This window comes from Watersipora subatra, chromosome 8 (genome assembly GCF_963576615.1).
Source record: "Watersipora subatra chromosome 8, tzWatSuba1.1, whole genome shotgun sequence".
In the NCBI taxonomy this organism is placed as follows: Eukaryota; Metazoa; Bryozoa; class Gymnolaemata; order Cheilostomatida; family Watersiporidae; genus Watersipora; species Watersipora subatra.
In genome coordinates this window covers 50,945,718-50,967,396 of record NC_088715.1, presented here as the reverse complement: position 1 = coordinate 50,967,396, position 21,679 = coordinate 50,945,718, and the positions used below count along the sequence as shown (strand labels likewise).

Below are 21,679 nucleotides of genomic sequence, written 5' to 3'. Positions count from 1 at the left end.
TATGGATACAACTGTCTGGTATTCAAAATACTTTTTTATAATAAATCAACTTGTCTTAATACAATAAACTAATTATAATTATAATAAACTATTTTATTTTATTTATTGTTATTATAATGTATTAAAATATAAAATGATGCATAACTCTTAAAAAGACCTGATGAGTACCAGAACTCAATTAGTTTACTCATGCAATTACTTTATTATTCTTTACTATAGTTATAGCCGCGTCCGTCTGTCCGTCTGTATGAAGCTCCAAGCATCTGAGTTCCAAAAATACCAACATCATGCTGTGCTAACAACCAGAAATAAAAAAATAAATAAAAATAGCGATGATAATAATAATAACAATAATAATGATAATAATAACAGCACCATTGTATTTGCCAGAAACAGATGGGAACAAAAATATAGATCATCTGTAGAAAGCTTGTCTCTTTGGTACAGCCAACATAGTCAGAAAAGCTCTGCATCGCTCTGATTCTCTGGTTGGGTGTTGCAAGAGATCATACAGCCAGTTTTGCTTTGATTCCAATGGGAATAATAGTAACACACTCCAAAAGTAACTAGCTATGATCAGAACTTATTAACATCACTCTAGTGTCCAACACTTAACTGTACTTACAGAAAAGAACACCTACGGAGAGTTACCCACCACTTTGCCAGTTATCAGTAAACCGAACCTTGACGGAAATCGCAACATACTCAAATGATGAACAAAAATTCTGTTAAATAGGTAAATGATCTTACGATCCATCTATCATCAAACAGACTTTTTCTCAAGCCTTGCATGAGGAAGTCATCATCACATCCCTGGTGCTGAGCAAGATTATTACGAGACTACAAATCCAAGTAGAAAGAGTAACGACAATACCAGAGTTGAGAAATGCTATTTTTTATTTATTAGTGAGAGTAACAATAATAGTATTAAAAATTATGTAGCAGCTATTAGGATGGCACAGTAAAAAAAATTGGTAAAAAATCAGCTAGATATTAGAACACATCTGACACAAGTAGTGTACATGTATACATTAGAATGCTGACCATGCTACATGAGAAGAAAATTCTCAAAATTCACAAAGATGTACTTATTTCTGTTTAAAAAGACATGAAAACTATTTGAACTCGCCGACTAAAGAGCTGTACAGTGAGGTATGCCATTATCAAGTGAGTGAACTCTTTAAAAATGTTCTAGGCATATCTTTGTCAACAAAATCTAACATTCGATCTATGTAGAGCGGATAACTCTTAGATTGTAAACAATATTAGGTTTTTGGAAGTTATAGCGATTGACATGAGCAAATGAGTAAAGCTGTATAACACTTTTTTATCATAATTTAAAAACAAGCTTATTTTATTCCAGATTAGAATCAATTAATATGGCATGCATAATATACAAATATAGAACTATTTTATAGAGTTGCTTTTAGCTAGTATTGCAGCCTTTGCAAAGCAACACTGGTCGGTGTTTGCAAAAGCTGTTACATCAGATATTGTCCTGGTGACAAACCAAATCAAACCTTTCAGTGAAATACGCATCGTCATGGCCAAACACACTGAGTCTTTGCATCCCAAGCCTGTGTTATGTCTGTTATTTTAGGTGGTTTTTCCGTGGCAAACCTAAATGCATTCCCAGTAAAATATTAATCATATATAGGCTTAGAAATTTTGAGCATGTTTCTTACAACGGTTTAGAGCCTGTTAAACTTTAAAACTTGTTGAGCATTTAACAGGCTGTGCCAAGAAATGCTGACTCACTTGCTCAGGGTGCTGACTGAACTAGTTTATTTAATCATCTAACAAGCTTAATAATGATATTTATCTGTGAATCTATAGATATTTTATATTCAAAGGGCAAACAGGTTACACAAAAAACATCTAGTGTATGGTGTTTAACACTCTGAACTAATAGGTGTGGTGAGGGCAGGTCGGTGGTTCGATCCTCAATGCGGTATGTCAAGAAGGCATCAAGTCAGAAGTTATTGCTGCACCCCAAAGATAGCCATGCTGCCCGCATGGCAGGTGGCAAGCTCCACTACTCCCACTAAGTATTATAGTATTGGTGCACAATATTGTGTTGCCATGCAGCGCATACTCAGACAGCAAATAAATGCTTTTTGCTTAACTCTTGCTCTTCACTTTTTAAAACTAACAGCGTATGTACAAATTCAAAACTTTGATATTGTAACTTTAAATATCAGTTTTAACAATAGGTAAACTGACCTGCATATATCACAGTTTGCTGAGTTCCATTGTACTGAGTGGGTCTCTCTCCACTTGTGATACTTGCTATATAGAGAGTCATCTTTGTCTGCCAAAACAACTTATAGCTCTAAAAGGTTTGCATCAGACTTCACAATAGTAACTTCTATTTTAAACACAAGGTAGCAGACAGCTCCATAATTAAGCTTTTAGAAACGCATTCAAGTTTTGCATAGACTTACCTAGTTTCAGTAAATACTGTGCGAGGTGTTGAGGTGAAAGGAAGTCATCAACGTGTATGAATGAGTTAGGAGGGCCAACTCTTTCGTATGTTTTTCTAGGAGCTCCCATAACTATTGGAACCTGTCAAAATATAGTGTTGTTATTGGCAGTTTATTGGCATTGTATAGTATTGGCCAAAGACGCTTGCCAATACATGCCATAAAATGGTTCTGAGAAGCTGAAAAAATATACTGTATAAAGTATTGTTAGTAATATCAAACAATCATAGATTTACTGCATTATGTACAAAATGTTTCTATATTTTTAAGGAGCCGATGAGTGTTAAAATTGCTATGAGTAACAAATACCAATCTAAAAAATACTATTTGGTGTTATGTGTGATGCAAGTTATTACTTTTATATACACATGCACTTTTACTTTAATTGTGCTAGCTCTACGAGGAAGCAACTAAACTTTTTTATTATCAATAATAACAATAAATGACTAGAAATTCCACTGTCATACAGCCTAAGACCAAAGTAATATTGAAAAAAAGAAAGGGTACTGATGGTTGAGAAATGCAATATTAGCAGTCAAATGGCACTGCAGTGCAATAGGATAACTGCAATGATAACTGCAATGTACTGGACGTGGGTGTTATTATATACAACAAGCAACAATAATGAAAGGAAAAGATTATATGTTTATATCTCTCCCCTGCAATAGGAGAAATGCAATATTGGCCAATATTAGAAGTAAAATGCACTGATATTATTAGAATAACCAATATTATTAATATAGTAATACAGTAATAATAGAAAACCAATGCACAATTTTGTTTACATTTCAAAATGTCATAGCTAACAATATCAAGAAGCTGTGATATTTATATAGATTTTTAGAAAATCTATTTAACAAAACTATTTACAAAAAATAATAGCAGTAACATATTACCCATCATCGATGTTGTTAGTGTGACTATTACACTTCAATAGTCATCTAAACTTATAATTAAAAATTGTAATAATCTCATAAGAATCGTTAGAAAAAAATATCATCGTCATTTCCTTTACTTTTACTGCTTTGGACATCAGTTAGAATATCAAAGTACTCAAAAGTTTCCAAAAGGTCAGTTACTTTGAAATCGGCAAAAAAGAAACGATTATATTTCAGTACTTCTACGTTAATTACAGAAACCTTCGGCAATTCGACAATGCTATAGACTGGTGAAATGTGCAGGTTTTTTTTGTGAAATGCGCACGACAACAGTTCTACTTTCTGTCGCACAGCCTTATCGGCGTTTACATGTTTTATATGAAGTTCAAAGTTTATATAAACTTCATGTTTTACATAAAGTTTACAATTAACTAAAATAAATGACTTACCATCTCTTCATTGAGAGCCTTCCAGAACTTTTCTGTGATGTATTCCTGGCACATCGAGTTCTCAAATGCCAAATAGAACTTGTACTGCTTTTTCAATGCAATGATACATCTATAGTCACGCTTACAAGGATCTCCGTGAGTTTTATTACACGCCCCGATCATATCAACCTGTGAACAGAAGCAAAGGTATTGGAACTGCGTAAGTTACTTTAGATTCTCAGGTGCTAGATAAAAACTGTGTGCAGTTTTCAATGCTACGATGCAACCATTTGAAGGCCTAAATGCGTCTCTGTGGCTTTATAAACTTTCAAATTATATCTATCTGTGCAAGAGAGATGCCCTATATCTTCCAGTTTTTGATCAGCTTCTATTCCCAAATTAAAATTAAAATTTAGCAATTTTAACATTTTATAGAAAACAATAAAAGTATTTTGACTTACTATTATTTTTATTACTACAAAAGTATTATTTTTATTGAAAACAGCTCTGCAGTTTTTTATCCTCGAAGTATCCACACAGCTTTTTCATGATTAATCAATTTTAGCTTTTACGTCAAACTTCGAAATTAGCACAAAAATAAACTTTGGTTTATATCGAGACACTTTCCGAGCTGTTAACAAAAATTCTAGTGGGCAGCAAATATACAAAAAGTGGACAACAAACAAAAAGAAAACAGACAACAAATAAACAATATAAATTTGTTGATTCCTCAATAATTCTATTCGGATGCTTAATCATCAAATGCTCTTTTCACACAGTGCTCTAATAATTGTACAGCATGGTTTATACCATTGTGACCTTGAACTTGTGTACATAAGCGCAATCAATTAAAAGGGTATAAGCGCAATCTATATGCTCTGACAAACCTAATCTCTCATGAAACAAACCTGAATGTATTTCTCTAGTTCTTCCTTGTAATTCATCCTTCTTCGAGAATAACAATTAGAGACCATCCAAAACACTAATCGTTTCTTCTGTTTTATCAGATCTACAAATACAGTTACCAAATATGCTGTAGAAACCTCTAACAGAGCTTATTGCGTCACAGTTATAAGACAGTAGTTAACTAACAAAGAGTATATGACAGTATATGACAGTATATGTGACAGTATCTGACAGTACATGACAATATATGTGAAAGTATATTTGACAGTATATGTGACAATATATAAAAGTATATGTGACACTTTATGTCACAGTATATGTCACAGAACAACACAGTGATTAGATAGCAAGTTGATCTTGTCTGAAAAGTACAAACTAACTTTATGAAACGGATGGTTGTTTGTAAGAAGAGATTAAAAATAATGAGAAATTCTACTAAACAAGAATGACTTGTACACATTACTAGATGAATGGTTGGTGTTGTAAAAGTAATAAAAAAGAATTTGCACAAGTTATTTTAAATAAACATATACAACATTTATCATTCTAACTTTTAAATGAAGGTGTTTGTTTATTTCTGTATGTGCTAGAAGTTTAGTTGAGTTTATGCTATATATATTTATAGCATTTTAAGGAGGTCTGGCCACATATTTTTCTAGTACACTGGCAGTTTTGTGCGTCATTAAAGATTGGCAGGTTTAATATGTATGTTCACAATTATTCCTTAGTATGGCAAAGTGGCCGCTTGGCATTATGGTTAGAAAGCTTTTCTGCAAAACTGGTGGTTTTGAGTTACATTTTAGTGTGAAATGCTTTTTTGTTCTAACGCTAGCAAGCATTAGGAACAAAAAAGTTATAGAGATAAAATACACGCGGTTGCAGTGCTAGCAAGCACTGCAACTGTGTGTATTTTATCACTATAACTTGATATACGACGGACCATCAAACAAACACTTAGACTCGTCTATATATAAATCTCAGTGTTTGTTTTTTTGTTTTTGGTAAACCCTGTTGCCAGTTACGGCAACTAGAATCTACCAATGAAAAGTTTGCATAGCACTGGATTTGATCTTGGGACCTCCAAATCTAGAGGCAACGAACCTAACCATTAACCTACATGGAGTCCACTGCGTTCATTGGGCAAATAGTCAGTACATTGGTTAAAATACTCATGCTTAAAGCGCTTGTTTGGGGTTAATAACTAGCACCACTGGTTGCTGAACTTGCCATAAAACATGGGTATTGTTTTAGTAAAGATCTAGTATCTATATAATTTTTAATGTTGGTCTTTTATTTTTTAATCTGTCTGCCCATGTGTTTAGTAATACATTGTAGTAATTAAAATCTAGCACTCAAAAATTTGCTTTGCAGAGAGTTTGATCAAAGAACCTCCAGGTCTGAAAACCATTGATTTAAATCACTACACTACAATCATTCAACAGACCAAGTGATGAATGAATGTGATGACATTCATTACATCGATTAAATTACTCACACTAAAAGTACTTAGGGTTATTAATTAAATCTATAAACTAAATCAGCTATTGTTTTAGTATAGATGTTGACTACTATTTTACGATGTAAGTTACAAAAATTCAGTGGGTAATTATTTTATTACCCGTGTAATGCTGGGCATTCACCTAGTCTATATATATATTTCTCAAAGTTTGTAGGATTGATTGTCCGGCTATAGATCTTAAAATCTTGGAATAAATATTCCGTACTGAAGAAAATTCAATCTCAGACCCTGCCATTAGTCAGTCGCAAGCCTTACCCATTAGACTACAGAAATCGAACTGCTAGCTTGCCAATATAAGTCATTACATGAGAGCAAATACCTAACTGCTTTGCGTATGACGCGGGTCATAGCATAACGTCATGAGAAGCTGTTCGCTCACATTATTAAACTGGCTAATAGCGAGCAACTCTCACTACTTCTCATTGTTTATAAGACAAAACATTTTTCTCATGATTTGTAGTTTGAAAATTAGAATGGCAAATGTTGTTATATGTTAAATACAAATCAATTTTCTGTCAAAAGACTATTCCATTACCGGGGCAATGCCAGGTGGCACAGCTAGTATTTAGATATAACTGAACTCTCTGCTGTTCAAATTTCAGGTGATCGAGTAGACAGGACAACTCATACCTTGAGCAACACATCACGTACAATGTAATGTGTAACATAACGTGTCAAACAAAGCTGTATATTCATAATGAATATAAAAACTATAAAACCTGTCACTGATTTTATAGTGTCTAAACTATTTCCTTAAATTATCCTTATTATAATAGCTATTAATATATAATCTATATTGGCATATATAAAATATGCACTAATAGATTATGTACCTACATCTATGTTTACATCTATATCTAGCTACAACGGCTAAAGATACGTATATTGATAAGTTGATTTAGAAAAGAAAGGTTAGCTTAATACAGTAGTGAAAATCTTATTCATAATTCTGAAGGACAATGTTTTTGTTTTTTAGTTAATACAAAAAGTAAAAAAAAAAACTCCAGTAGTTGATAAAAACATAAATTGAAATTTAAATGGCGAGAGACAACTTCACTCTCAGCCTAATGGCTACTGCTCCAAGGCATAACATTTTACACTGATTTTGTAAGCTTACAAGCATGCAGAGCATTTGTGAGGTCTCAACAGTTAAAGTTAATTTAGCAGTTTTATGGTTAACCATTCAACTAATTAAAATCTTGCAGTTCATGTAAATTCAAAAAAAGAGTTGCATTTAGGTTTATTTATAATTAACTTTTTTACATAGACGTCTTTATAGTTCATAGAGTGAACATTGTGGCCGGTCATCTTTTCTAAACATTTGTCAAGCCACTATTGTGTGAAACCTTTGTCTGAGTTTCATTAGTGGGGACCGATTGACAAATAAGTATGCTCTAAGGGGTTGTGTAAGTTGGAGTTGTTTTGCACTGCCCTTTTTTGGGTATCATTATTGAAAATAACATGAACACATTATTGGCTTTGAAACCTTGCAATAGAAGGTTCAGAACTATTCTAGCTAAAATAAACTATCATGGAGGAAATGCTTACTGTATGAACGGCACATCAGTTGGGAAATTTCGAGAATGGCATTATAAGACAACTCCAACTAACATAAAATAATTGGATTGAGGTTCGTGCTTGTGGTGAATGTAATAAAATAAAAAAGATGCAAATAAATAGGCCAAAAATCACAACTCTCTTTGATTATCACAAAGCCGTAGTCAGGTTATAAGCTCATCAAAATAGTTTGCTACCTGATATCTTTCCAGAGGAGGGGCGTTTGACAGTATGTCCATAGGGGTAGAAGATATCTGCACTCTGCTGGAAGGTTATAGTGTAGTTAAACATGTATCGAGCAAAGGAGAGGCTTTCTCCACTTAGCACTGCTGTCTCAGGTTCTCGAGCGTAAAACATGCGTACCTGGTTTGGGTTGCCTATAGTAGTTGGCCATATGCCATCTGTCCTGTGAATACAGCACAAATATATAAACAACTTAGGCTTCTGGTCAAATAAATTTATTATTTATAAGAAAAACTAAATTAAACAATATTACGAATTCTAAAACTTTTGAACATAATGGAAGGTGCAATGCTAAAATACCTTGTAAAAATACAAAAATACGTAAAATTAAAGGAGTGATTAGAGGAAACGAAATTTCTCTCAGATGCTTATCTCATTTATAAAATCTTTTGCATTGGCTAATTTTGCCAGCTCTGGGCCTATTTTTGAGAATTTACAAAACTACTGTAAGTTACTTCCTCAACACTATAATACATTATTTATCTTTGAATAAGCCTAAAAGGTGGTCATTAGGGGATACTTGGCAGTAAAGGTATTTTTTATTTCAAAACACTGGCCTCTTAAGTTCATTGTTTAGCTGAGACAAGCACAATAAAAAAATCTATAATAAATTTAATTTTAGGACCAATTGTTAGCAAGTTTTGCTTGAAATAGCTAAAAATGATAACTCCTTTGTAACAATAATCTTTGCACTATCTTGATCATTAGACGTGGTGATGGCAATTGCTTTGCTATGTAGCACTAAATACATTAAACATTTTCATTTTAGACCTTTTTTGAGTTTGCTGCTTTCATATTCTGGACGGGAACACGTAGCATAATATTGAAAAGAATAACTATGCGACAAACATTCATTTAGTTCATGCAAACATGCATCTATCAACTTGAAGTTATGCTCTCATCGTGCTTTCGCTGATATGTGACTAACATGATAATTATTACATTGGTGTTCCGCAAACAAATTTAACAAAAAGCTTTTTATCAGACACATACCGCATTTACTATAAAACAAGCATTTGGTTATCATAAATGTAAAATCTTTATTATAGTTAGAACTGTGTCTGTCTGTCTGTCCAAAGCCATGGTTTGAGGTTGTGACAAAAGATTGCATCGGTGGGATTCAAACTTGCGACATTTGGCTTAGTAGCTCATTGCGGAAACATCTATGCATTAAATATTCCCAAACAATTGTACATATACTTATTGTCAACCTCTCACGACAAACTAGACTACCAGGGTACTAGTATGTATAATAGAGATCTCTCACGGCAAACTAGACTACCAGGGTACTAGTATGTATAATAGTGATCTCTCACGGCAAACTAGACTACCAGGGTACTAGTATGTATAATAGAGATATCTCACGACACACTAGACTACCAGGGTACTAGTATGCATAATAGAGATCTCTCACGACACACTAGACTACCAGGGTACTAGTATGTATAATAGAGATCTCTCACGGCAAACTAGACTACCAGGGTACTAGTATGTATAATAGAGATCTCTCACGACACACTAGACTACCAGGGTACTAGTACGTATAATAGAGATCTCTCACGACACACTAGACTACCAGGGTACTAGTATGTATAATAGAGATCTCTCACGGCAAACTAGACTACCAGGGTACTAGTATGTATAATAGAGATCTCTCACAACACACTAGACTACCAGGGTACTAGTATGTATAATAGAGATCTCTCACGACACACTAGACTACCAGGGTACTAGTATGTATAATAAAGATCTCTCACGGCAAACTAGACTACTTAGTAGCTTTCAATGAGACTCCAGCTCATGACATTCGTCTAGGTAGACCGACAGTCTAACACCTACACCTATCAATCACCTTAAAGTATTTCTGAATAATTGTGCACCTACTTATTCTCTGTGCTTTATCAGTAGACCTAATGATCTCTCACACTGTACACAGCTGTACACAAGTCTCAATGTCAGAGTACTAGCATATATAAAAGTTTCTGGCTTTGGCTTTTCATGATACACTGTCACAAATACCTCTATTACCTGTCAATTCTGTGCATAATTCTACGCAGATATTGGGCACAGGGCAGTATCCATCTGTTTAAAAATAGTACTGCATGGAGAGTCCAAGAGGGGTACCGAGCGCCCTCTTGGTGGGGGTCGGGGGTTTCTCCCCTGGGAAAATTTTTAGTATAACTAGTCAAAATGGTGCAAATCTAGCACGCTTGGCTCTTGATGGGGCACATGTTCCAACATAAAATTTGACATTATTATCCAGTTTTCTAAATATAAAACTGTTTATTGAGATTGTCTTTAACAACGCTTATTAAAAATATAATGTGAATGGGAGCTGCTAAAGGGGTTGGCCACAGCTAGCATGAGGTAGAATTATCACCGGGTACAATGCTGAATGGTGTAGGAGGATGAGTAGTCTCCTATGAAATAACTTAATTAAATAATATTGTAGAGTTAAAAAGTAAAATTAATAGAGCACCATGTTAAAAATAATGTACTTATACTATAGTCTATAATACTGAGCAAGTAGTACCTAGTAGATTTAAGTTTGAGCTATGCATGTTACATGCATAGCTCAAACTTAATTTATTTCTATGAACAAAATCTTTTGTACATAAGCATTCATTTACATATCTACTACTACAAAAAATACAACCATGTACAATTGTCTCTGTATGAATTGCTTGGAAGCATTATTTTCATTAGAGTCCAACGCTATAACGTTGCCGTGCGAGTTAGCAAAACAATCATTTTTTTCTGTATATTCCAAGTATTATAAAAGTCTAAAAAGTTTACATCACTTCCATCATCTGAATTATTGTTATTCTAATCACACCAAAAAATCCCTCACCATCGGAGAATCAAATAATATTTTATTTTACGATTTTGAAAGTCGAGCCCACGGCTAGCTGGGTCATGCATTCAAGAGTTTTCGCCACGCACATACAAAACAAAAACAACTTGTGGTTTTTGTTGTGTATGTGCGTGGCGAAAATCTTTGAGTGCGTGACCCGGCTAGCCCGTGGTTGCGCCAATGTTGACTGGTATTTCAAGCTTTTACTCTTTTCCAAGGAGGCGCGATTTCATTAGCACAAAGCAACGCCTCTCGGATAATCGTTTCATATCTTAATTTATCGACTAATATCTTGTTGATGATATTTAAAACTTACTAGCATTCATATCCTTTGTTTAAGGTTACGAGTCGGCAGCTTTATACTAAAAACGACGTAAATGCCGTTTCCTCACACAGCCGATAAACGACATTTTGGCCATTTCCCCAGCCAAAGTGTTAAAATCAAGCAAAAATGACCTGAATTTCGAGATTTTGAGCATCAAAAAATGGTGCTGCCATGGCAGTAGCTGCAGTATAGGAAGATACGGCCCTGATTGGGCACCCTTGTGTTCAAGGTCTAGGTAAAGACCACTATAATATTTTTAACACTGTGTGTGTTTTATTTCATCAATTAGTAAAAATATAACATTAAGCAAAAATAAGTATAATTACAATGTTGATTAAATGAACAAAGAAACAAAAGCCTATTCCGTACATATCAAGGCATGATGAGGCCGACATGCACAGTAGCAATGCAGCTAGTTGAGGAGCTGGACCGACAGAAGTTGGAATATTACGGCATATAAGTTGAATTATTTGGCGTATTTCATTAAAACTCAAATAGTAGGCCGGTCTTGATTAATCTAGGCTTAACAAGTGGCTCCTTACCTTTCTTTTAAATCTACTAAATGTCGTAATTTTTGTAAATCTATTGAAAAACAGTTCCATTGTGATGGAACTTTGTATTCAATTGATTTTTAAATAAAAGCAGTATAAAATATTGGTGATGGTAGATTGATTGTCAAAACTCTAGTTTTAAAGTGTGAGTTTTTTTTACCTTTATATCATTTGAATAAAAATTTGAATGCGCTAATTACAGAATTTTATACAGGTAAAGTTTATCAACAGGCAACACAAAAAGTTGAACAAATATGAACTGCGATAAACATTAGAGAGGTACTTGATTGCATTTCAAATGCTTCATAAGTACATGTAACTAGTTGTATAATCTACTCATAAATAACTCAAAAGATGAAAACCACTTGTCAACTGAGAGTACTTCATCAATTTAAAATGAATGTGGAAAGATTTTTGTAGAACTCAAATTTTACTACTCGCGTATCAAATTAAAAAATTATTGAATGGTTATAGTGACAATAAAACTTACCTGAAATATGTGAGCTTTATCTGGTCACCTATTCTAGACATGAACCGTGGAGTTTGGAAAAGAACCAAGTCAGCCTTGGAGAAGAGAGAAATGTCGCCTGTAACTTTGCACTTATGAGCGCAGTTAGCAAAATCTTTGTCAGTGCCTGTGAACCACCAAATCGGTCCGTCATTAATTCTGTTGTAAAACAGGATCAGAGGCTTAGTTGTGTTTGCCGGTTTAGATGTAGCGGTAACTATCTCTTTAGGCTGAGCACCTAGTGAGACTTTGGTCTTTGTGGGGGGGCTTAGAGGAAGTGTACCATTATTTGATGAGTTAGAAAGTGAAGCTTTAGATGCTATTACTTGACTAAGAGGTGTCTTCTCCTCTGATTCAGTGTCATTCAGAGGCACAGGGTCATTGAAAGGCTCTGAGGTTTCAAAAAAAGGCGGCTGTGTCCCATACTCCAAAGATGTTTTGAACCCATGGTAGACTCCAGCGGCTTCAGCACTCAAAATATCTGGACTTCTTGCTATTTTAAAAAAGTGTAAAAATATTGACGCACAATTAGATAAAAATGCAATTGTTATTACTATCATGCAAAGCATTTTAATTGAATAGCTACTTAAAGATAAACCTACACAACATTTGAGTAGATTTTATCATAAATTATTAGTATCTATATATATAAATCTACAAATCTGTGTGTAGTTCAGTTTGTCCAGTTATAGCTAATAAAATATTAGAAAGAAGAATCTGTATCGCAGAAGATTTGATCTCGGAACCTCTTTTTTTGCCAGGCAGTCGCCTTACCGATTCAGCTACGCAAAATCGATGGATTCTATGGGCGATATATGTCGTTATGTGGGTGAAATTACTCTACCGCTCTCCGTTACGACACAACGTAACGGTATACTTGCTCTACTGTGAAAAAAGGTCGTTAGCTCTTATGAGTAAGCTTACTCAAATTAGCCATTGGCAATGTGTTAGGCTAATAACAAGTGGAAGGCAACTCTCATTACCTCTCATTGTTTATAAGCTAATTTTTGATACCTGTGCAACGCAGGGCATCCCGCTAGTCTATATATATATTTCTCAAAAGTATGTTTTATCTCTGTATGTTTGTATGTCGTGTGTCTGCATTTTGCTTATAGCTATTAAAATCTTGGAATAAAGAATCTGTTCCAAAGAAAATTTGATCTCAGACTCTACCACTCACCAGTCCGGCGCCCTACCAAACAGGCCACAGAGAATGAATTATTAGCTTGCTGACATAAGTTGCTATATGGGAGCACATACCCGACGACTTTGCATATTACGCAGGTTGATTGCGAAAGTAAGTGATTGTCATTAGTTAGCTTACTAAAACTTTCTATTGGCAATCTGCCAGGCTAATAGCAAGTGACAGGCAATTCTCATTACTTCTCATTGTTTACAAGCTGATTTTTAATACTCAGGCAACACCGGATAGCACAGCTAGTTTGTCTATAATTTGTGATTGTTTTCGACGTTTGAGGTGATCTGATTGCCAGCATGTTCTAAGATGTTTCAAGATTAAAATTAGTAAAACTTGATCATGATTAAAACACTCAGAAGAAAAAGATGTCCAAAATGATATCATCAGCCATTATCATTGCGATAGTTGATATTAGTTATTGCCATCAAGTAGCAGCGTTGCGCGTCTCTATTCTGTCAGTCTCTTTCCAATTATTGACCTCATAATTGGACTTGAATCTTTAAACATCGCCTCTGACTCCCCAAATTCTAGTCCTCTTCGGAAAGCTTCTGGGACACTATCAGACAGGCAGTACGGAACGCTAGCTCCTGCCAGCGGTGACTGTTTTCAAACAGCTGGCTTGCTCTCTTCTCCTGCTGACGATAGAGGAGCTCATCGGCTGTCGACCCTCTTAGCAAGTGAGCTAATCTGTCAGCGCAGGACTTGGTCCATGTCAGAGATTTTTCTGCTCAGTCCCTAAGTTAAATAGGAGGACTCTCGGGCAGTTCCTTTGTTGTCCTCATCTAAAGAGGTGAGCTAGCAGCATGTGGCTCAAGCGATTTAGGTTGGCTTAGCCATGAAAAGGCAGCCCACAATCACCAAGTCAGCTTGCACTTCGTTGAATTGCCTATTCTCTTTGGTCAATTTCTTTAGGCTGACTTGACTGCCAGCCCTCTAATGAACGGTCAGCATGATCAGTGTAGGGGTACACGGCTTCATCAGAAGGTCGGTTGGCCATCCTTTGGTCTGCATAAAAAGGAAGCCACCTGGCTTCATCCACTGAGTAGACAATGCTCTCACACTCAGCATTCTCGCATGCCCTCCTGTGTGACATTACTTAGTCACAAGAGACGTGCTGCCAGCAGCAGGGGCACATATAGATAGTGAAGTGTTGGAGGACAGGTTGTCTATTCCGCTGGGTGCGAGTAGTGATTTCACACAAGCCACAAGCTCTGGGTTCACACAATGCCTCGGTCAATTTGGTTCAAGTGCCGCCACTGAAGTACCGCTCTACCAAGACTACTTCCTTCTTCGACTTGGCAGAGAGCTTCACTATTTGCGCTCATACCCTCTGGATTGGTGTTTCAGTCAAGGCCATTGTTTCAATGCCTCGGTCTCTGATACACAAGAGATCCGAGCAAGCTTAAACAAGGCTGGGCTTGCACAACTAACTCGGCGCTCTCTACATCCTCCATTTCTCGTGCATCTCGAGGGGTGCTTCACTCGGCTCACTCAGCTCACTCAGTTGGCTGGTTAGCATCTTCTTGACAAAAATGCTTCAAGCAGGAATTGGCTGATTGCTCAGAAGCAGAGTGCCAACCAGGTGTGACTCAACATGAGCGTTTTGTGTGAAACAGATTTGCCCATGGAAGCCGCCTGACCAGTGCACTTTTTTTGTTAGTTGCTGGTGGGAAGGGAGTTCTACTGCATTGTCTGAGTTAGCCAGGCTCGTGCTCTTACACATGGATGCAGAATTCTCATCCGAGTTCAGCAGGCCTGCTAAAAGTTTTTTCTCCCCTGTCTCCATTGACTCTTACAGGCTCAACATATCGCAAGAGAGTTTACTGTCTCACCTGGTCGAGTCATGTCAACAGGTTTGTCAGTAACTAGATCGGTGTCTGCGGCGTGGATATCGGTATATCTTCGGGAGAGTACTTGATCACTGTAAGGTGAAGAAGCAAATGACCTTGGCCCACTAATCTTGCAGGGAGTTTTCATTATTGGCTGCCACTGCCGATAGCCACGCCCACTCTCCATACCGATCTGGCTGCCGAGTGATTCACGCAGAATAAGTTTGAGTTGTACAATGCGAGCTCAAATCACATCGAAGACATCCTTTTTTACAGTTCTCTGCACACGAGTAAATTCTAGTTAAGGTACATCTCCATTTTCTCTGATTTGTTTTCTTTATTCACCAACTGCTAAAATTGGCGATATTAATTAACAACGGCTTCTCAATTCAGCTTGTTAGCGGCAACAATATTTTACCTTCTTGTTTATATAACTTTCTTGGCGCATACACTTGAAATCCAGTAAAATTTGTATTGAGGCATTTTTTGAAACAACATCTGCTTGATGTTCATAGCAGTTTTTTCCTCTGAGCTCCACAAACAGTGTATAATTTCTAATAAATTGTTAAAACCATATGATCACCTCTCTGGTAATATTCTTCTCAGAAAAGCTTTGTAAACTGACAGAATGTGTACATCATACGATCATGCGCAAAATATTTCGGAGTCATCTGCGATAATTTAGTACTTCTGAAATAATATAGCTTCCCTATAGCAAATAAATATCTGCTCCTCTATCACATGCATCTTAAAACTTCTTGTAAGAAGTGCCTAATCTTCTGTAGCAGCCAGCACCTGGTTTTTTCCTATCACCCTGTGTTTACCAACCAATCAAAAGCTAGTTTTATTCTTCCCCATGTTTTATCAATAGTAAGAGCTCTAAGATACTGAACCACGGCTGGAAGCAGCCATGGTTCAGTGGTAAGTGCACTGGCATACCATCAGTAATCATAATGGGCAGTGGCTCAAATGACAGAAGGACCATTGGTGGTGTTAGGAATGGCATCTAGCCACAGGCCAAAATCCCATGAGCAAATGGCCAATATACTCAGGATACACCATTTATGACAGTGACTCTTAAATAGGAAAAGTCGAAAGAAGGAGAAGATTCTATTGACACTTATAATGTTGCGCTTTTATTCATCAGTCTTCTCAGTTGCCGTCTTCGTCCTGAGTCCTATCACAGTTTTACCTTTCGAACAACCATTTGTCACTAAATGTTCTTCTACATATGTCCTTTTTAAATAGTCTGACAGGCTGTATGCTTCTACCCTTACTTGTTCAGCAATTGATACCAGTCCTCTATCACCATTATTACTGCTTGGATATAATCTGTTCACATCACATCCGCGATTCATTATCACCAAGTTTCTCAGAAGCTGTTTCTCATAAACTTTTCTCATCTAGATAATTACCTTTAAAGCTAGTTGGAAAAGTTATCATTGGCAGTGTATGATGAAGATGTAGATTAAAAGTTTATCTTAGCATAGCTGACAAAGCTAAAGACATTATTTTAGAAAGTAAAAATGTTCGTGGTTAGTATTTGAACTGAACAAGCTGTTCTCTCTTGGGGGTCTCTGTGAGTTGAACAAAATGCGGTGCCAACACTTTTGAAATATGCACCAGTTCTTGGGCTGCCATATGACAAAGGCTTCAAAAGCTAAAGCTATTTACTTGCATGTAAATCTCTATATGTTGGTAAAGAGAGGATTTAAGGTGAAGTATCGGATACCGTTTTTAAGAATTGAGACACAACCTGCAGCTTGTGTGTAAAAACAACAAACAAGCTACTCAAGTTGTCATCACTAAAGTTTTCTTCAGTGTGTGCTACATGTAAAACTATGTAATGCAATAAAATAGAAAATATGTGTAAAAACTACAAACAGTTGAATAAAATAGGAAACAATCAGAACAAGCTTAAAGGCAGCTATTTACTATTAACAAGGTGTAGGTAATCATTGGCTTTTTGTCTCATAAGACAAGTTCGATCAGTTCAAACTACATTACATTGAGTAAATAAAAATATAATGTTCAAGTGCCAAAGGTACATTAATTTAATATACAAAATAAATAAAATGATAGTGTTCTATATAAATAAAACACTTTTGTAAATCTTTTGGGCAAAAGTTTTAATGATTTTAAGTTATAGAAAATAAAATCCTTTGTTGTAGAGAGCTTTTTGTAAAAGTTAAGAAGCTTGCTAGCCGAGAGTTGCTGTGAGCTAAAGGCTACCTCCCGTTCATGATGATATGAGTCTATTGTCTGCAAATTGTTGTCGACCAGTGTAATTTAAAACTCATTGATCAATTTGTAATTTCGACTGATGGGCTTAACATGGTTTTCAATAGAAGGAATCATTTCACTTACTACTCCCTTTACAGTTTGCTGGTCAAAGGGGTCTGCGACAAAATGACAAGCATTGTGCCTGCCTTTCACTTAACCATCCAGCATTGAATGAATTTGAAATTCAACTCCGTCTATTAACTATGCATTCTGAGTACACTTGGGATCAAGCATTCTGAGTCAATTTTACCATTACAGTTTGCTAGGATTTTATATATACTTGTATTTAAATGCATAGCAATGGCCGATTTGCCCAAATTTCAAATATTCAAACCAAAGGAAAACTTTCAAAATAGCACAAAAAATCAATTTGCAAATGTAAAATTAAAGCCTTTTACTTCTGAACAGAGAACACCATGTTAGTCCACAGATTTGAATTTTAACTTTCTGTTCAAAAGCTTGTAAACAAAAGCTATTGATTTTCTGCTCCATAATTACTTTAAAAAATGTTTTGGTATCAAGCTTTTTCGATGTCATATTACCATATATAAGTACAAAAATGCTCTGTATACTTGACTGTTTTTCTGAACTTGAGCTATAAAACTTTATACATGAAGATAAACTTACACAAAATCTTAATAGATTTTATCAGAAAGTATCAGTATTTTTCTATCATTTGTGACTGTTTTAATGTTTAAGGCGATCTGACTGCTAGGATGTTTAAAAATTTAATTCGACAAAACTTTCTCCCGATTAACATGCTCAGAAAATAAATGTGTGCAGAAATGATGTCATTAGTTGCTAAACGTATTTTTGTGATAGTTGATATCGACTAACTCGCTCAAGTTGCAGCACTTCGCGTCTCTATTCTGTCAGTCTCTGGGCAGCTATAGATATCATCATTGCACTTTCATTTGATCTGAGCGTTTTAATCGAGATCAAGTTTTTTCGATTTTAATCTTGAAACATCCTGACAATCAGATCACCTCAAACATAACAAACAATCGCAAATGGTAAAAAATACTGATACTTTTTGATAAAATATCCTTTGTGTAAGTTCATCTTTGATAACTGTTTTAAATTATGAAAACGGTTGTTGAATCAAATCTGAATCTTTCATTGTAGAATTAAACTATTTCGAGCTGCAGCAGTCAAAGAATGAATATTTATATTCGCAATGAAGCTGACATGAGATTTTTTTATCAATGTTGTGTGACATCCTTTAACAGGTGGTCGTGTGATCCATACTTCAGCCATCTCTCTAATACCCATATAGGCCAAGTGTGGTTCGCTCTATTTAAGAGAGCACTGCACAGTATGCAGTATTAGAGTTCTAGTATTAGTATTACTCAATATATTTCGATCAATCAAAAACCCTCTTTATTCTTAACCACGACTGATTGAACGGGTTTAAGGTGAGCAGAAGAAGCTGTCAAGACAGTTTCATTACTTCTCTATGCTAATAAGGTGTGCGTGTGTGTGTATGTGTGTGTGCGTGTGCGTGTGTGCGTGAGTGTGCGTGTGAGTGTCTGTGTGCGTGTGCGTGTGAGTGTGCGTGTGCGTGTGCGTGTGCGTGTGAGTGTCTGTGTGAATGGTGTTTCAACAGTTTTGAGCTGATTTTATTCAAGCTTCACAAACATACCCTGTGGGTTCTGTCAGGTGTTCTGTGGGTTGCTGTCATATTATCATTCAGTCTGCGCACTTGCAATGTTAGATTTGTTCAAGTGCAGGGTTCATACTTAGTGGCTCAAGTGAGCTATTAATATTTTCTGCTGGATAGGTTTTTCTATGTTATTGCATAAAAACTGGCAGCAACATAGTATTCCCAATATACTAAGTCAATCAAACACGGAAATTAACAAGGCTAACAATTTTACTATTTCTAGTGGAATGAAGTCATTGAAGTGGCTGCTTATCTTTAGCTTCAAGTAAAACCTAACCTCTCGATAAAGAAATAACAATTTTGTTTTTGGTTCTACTTTCCTAAAGACATATGAGACTTTCTATCCATACTTGAAGGAGAAAATGTGACAAAATATTGGGAAAATATTTATCAAGAAATGAGGTATACTAAATACATTCAGTTAATCCTATGTTTATCTATTCACTCGAAGTTGTCCTCTCCAAATCACATTCAGCGATATGTGATCGCATGAATTTCAATGATATGTGACCGCATCACTTTTAGCGGTTTGTGACCATATCTCTTTTAGCGATATGTGACAGACAGGCCTATTAATCAATTGATTTCCCATGAGTAAATCTAATAAAATCTACTTAGCATAAACTGATGTTGTTTGTTATAAAACAAGCATTTGGTTATCATAGCTCAAAAGAACTTGTAAAGAATTCCACAGCAGTTTTTAACAATGCACTGACAATGCTTGGCCCCGATCAATGCACTGCACTCAGCTATTGTGTAAACTTGTGTACCTCATTCAAAGCCTAAGCTACACTGTATGGCAATTCTCCAATGCTTGTGAAAGCTTGAAATCTGATTACTTCCAACTACTTTTACATACCTGAAATCTGAAAACACCTTAAAGGTTGACTTGCAACAAAATTCACATTACAGTTATTTGGTATCAAAAGATTCACCATGTCTTACTCTTTTGTGTTGTAGGTGCAAAATATGTGGAAATGTGATTACAGGCTCTTAAAAACTAAAAAACGAACAGTTAATCGCAGCCACACGAGACCGCCGTTGTTTGGATTCTCCTTCCAAAACGGCTCAAATGGGATGTAGTTGTGGTAGATGGTTTCTGTTTACACTTTCATGCGACCTTATTCGTCGAAATATTTTCACAAATATACTCCACGTATTCAATAAAACCATGTCTATTGTTCTTACGCGTCTGTTTTATCGTCATTGTAATGCTGTCAATTTTAGCAGTGATATCTTATAACTTACCGTAAAAATTCGTTTAATTTTTTAACTTTACCTCGAAGGAGTACATATCATTGTCTGATAATCATGACGAGCCTGTTGGTCACCTGTGATAATCACAAAATGCTGCAGAAATTATTTGCGAAGTATTGGGTCACATGATCAGATTACGACTAGACGATTAGACCAAGTCGAAACAAAACTGTAAAGTAGCGAGCATCTATATTTGACACAGGGTCTTCGGTAAAACCCGAAGTGTTTGTCATAAACTAGTGCTACGATAAGTTTTATATTGAGCTTTTTATTGGCCTTTCAATTCACGTGAAAACATCACGTGACAAAACAATAACCAAACTGTAATGACAACGTCAGAGAAATAGACAGATTCCAATCTACGGTGGCTTTTCGTTTTTGAGATTTTAAGAGCTTGTAATCACATTTCCACACATTTGGCACCTACAACACAACAGAGTAAGACATGGTGAATCTTTTGATACCAAATAGCTGTAATGTGAAATTTGTTGCAAGTCAACCTTAAAGTTTTCAAATGGAGGTTTGACCACTTCAAATGAATTATACCATAGCATTTTTTAGCATGAAATAAACAAACTCAGGTAAACACCAATAATAACAGCCCAAACATTTTAATATTTATAACGGGATATAAATGTTGCTCCTCCAATCAGAAAAGGCTTGGAAAACCTATAGTTATCCAACTTGTGAACTAAAAAGTGGTAATAAAAAGTTGATCAGCTGGCACACCTCACTGGAGGAGTCATAGTATGCTGACAGATTATTCTTCGATGCATAACTGCCATTTAAAATCAAGTTTTAGTCCATTAAAATGAAACAAAGCTAGTTATACAAGTTGTATAACATTAAATTTAAACCTAAGAACCTTTGGTGACTTATGTTTTTCACACGAATATACTCATACTGAAGTAGCAATTCACTAGCCTTTGCAGGATATCTTTGACCTGTAACTTGAAGCTTCAAAACTAGGTTTTTTTAAAGAAAGGCCAAACTTAAACCAACCAGTTTTTAGTAGTAAGTCCTGAATTTACATGTTACATTATCAGATTGTCTTACATTAACTATCAAATGAATGTTATAGACTAAAATTAATGTTTTGCATCATCTTTTGCTTTTGCTGTAATTAACAAAAGCTTATCAATAATAGCAACAACTTTTATTCACCAGCCATTTAACTCTTCCACTTCTCTTGATAAC

At 35.6% G+C, this 21,679-nt stretch overlaps 1 protein-coding gene across 1 annotated transcript in view; it reads right to left on the bottom strand.

Annotated features, from left to right (window-relative positions):
- Window positions 1-1,415: 1,415 nt before the first annotated feature.
- LOC137402679 (uncharacterized) overlaps window positions 1,416-21,679 on the bottom strand; it is a 41,916-nt gene continuing 21,652 nt past the window's right edge. Inside the window, exons 7-13 of the mRNA XM_068089184.1 lie at window positions 12,235-12,745; window positions 7,969-8,177; window positions 4,698-4,798; window positions 3,811-3,978; window positions 2,445-2,565; window positions 2,224-2,311; window positions 1,416-1,620 (exon numbers count right to left, since the gene is read on the bottom strand). Coding sequence (XP_067945285.1) covers window positions 1,542-1,620; window positions 2,224-2,311; window positions 2,445-2,565; window positions 3,811-3,978; window positions 4,698-4,798; window positions 7,969-8,177; window positions 12,235-12,745 — 1,277 coding nt within the window. The 3' untranslated portion in view covers window positions 1,416-1,541. The remainder of the gene's footprint in view (window positions 1,621-2,223; window positions 2,312-2,444; window positions 2,566-3,810; window positions 3,979-4,697; window positions 4,799-7,968; window positions 8,178-12,234; window positions 12,746-21,679) is intronic.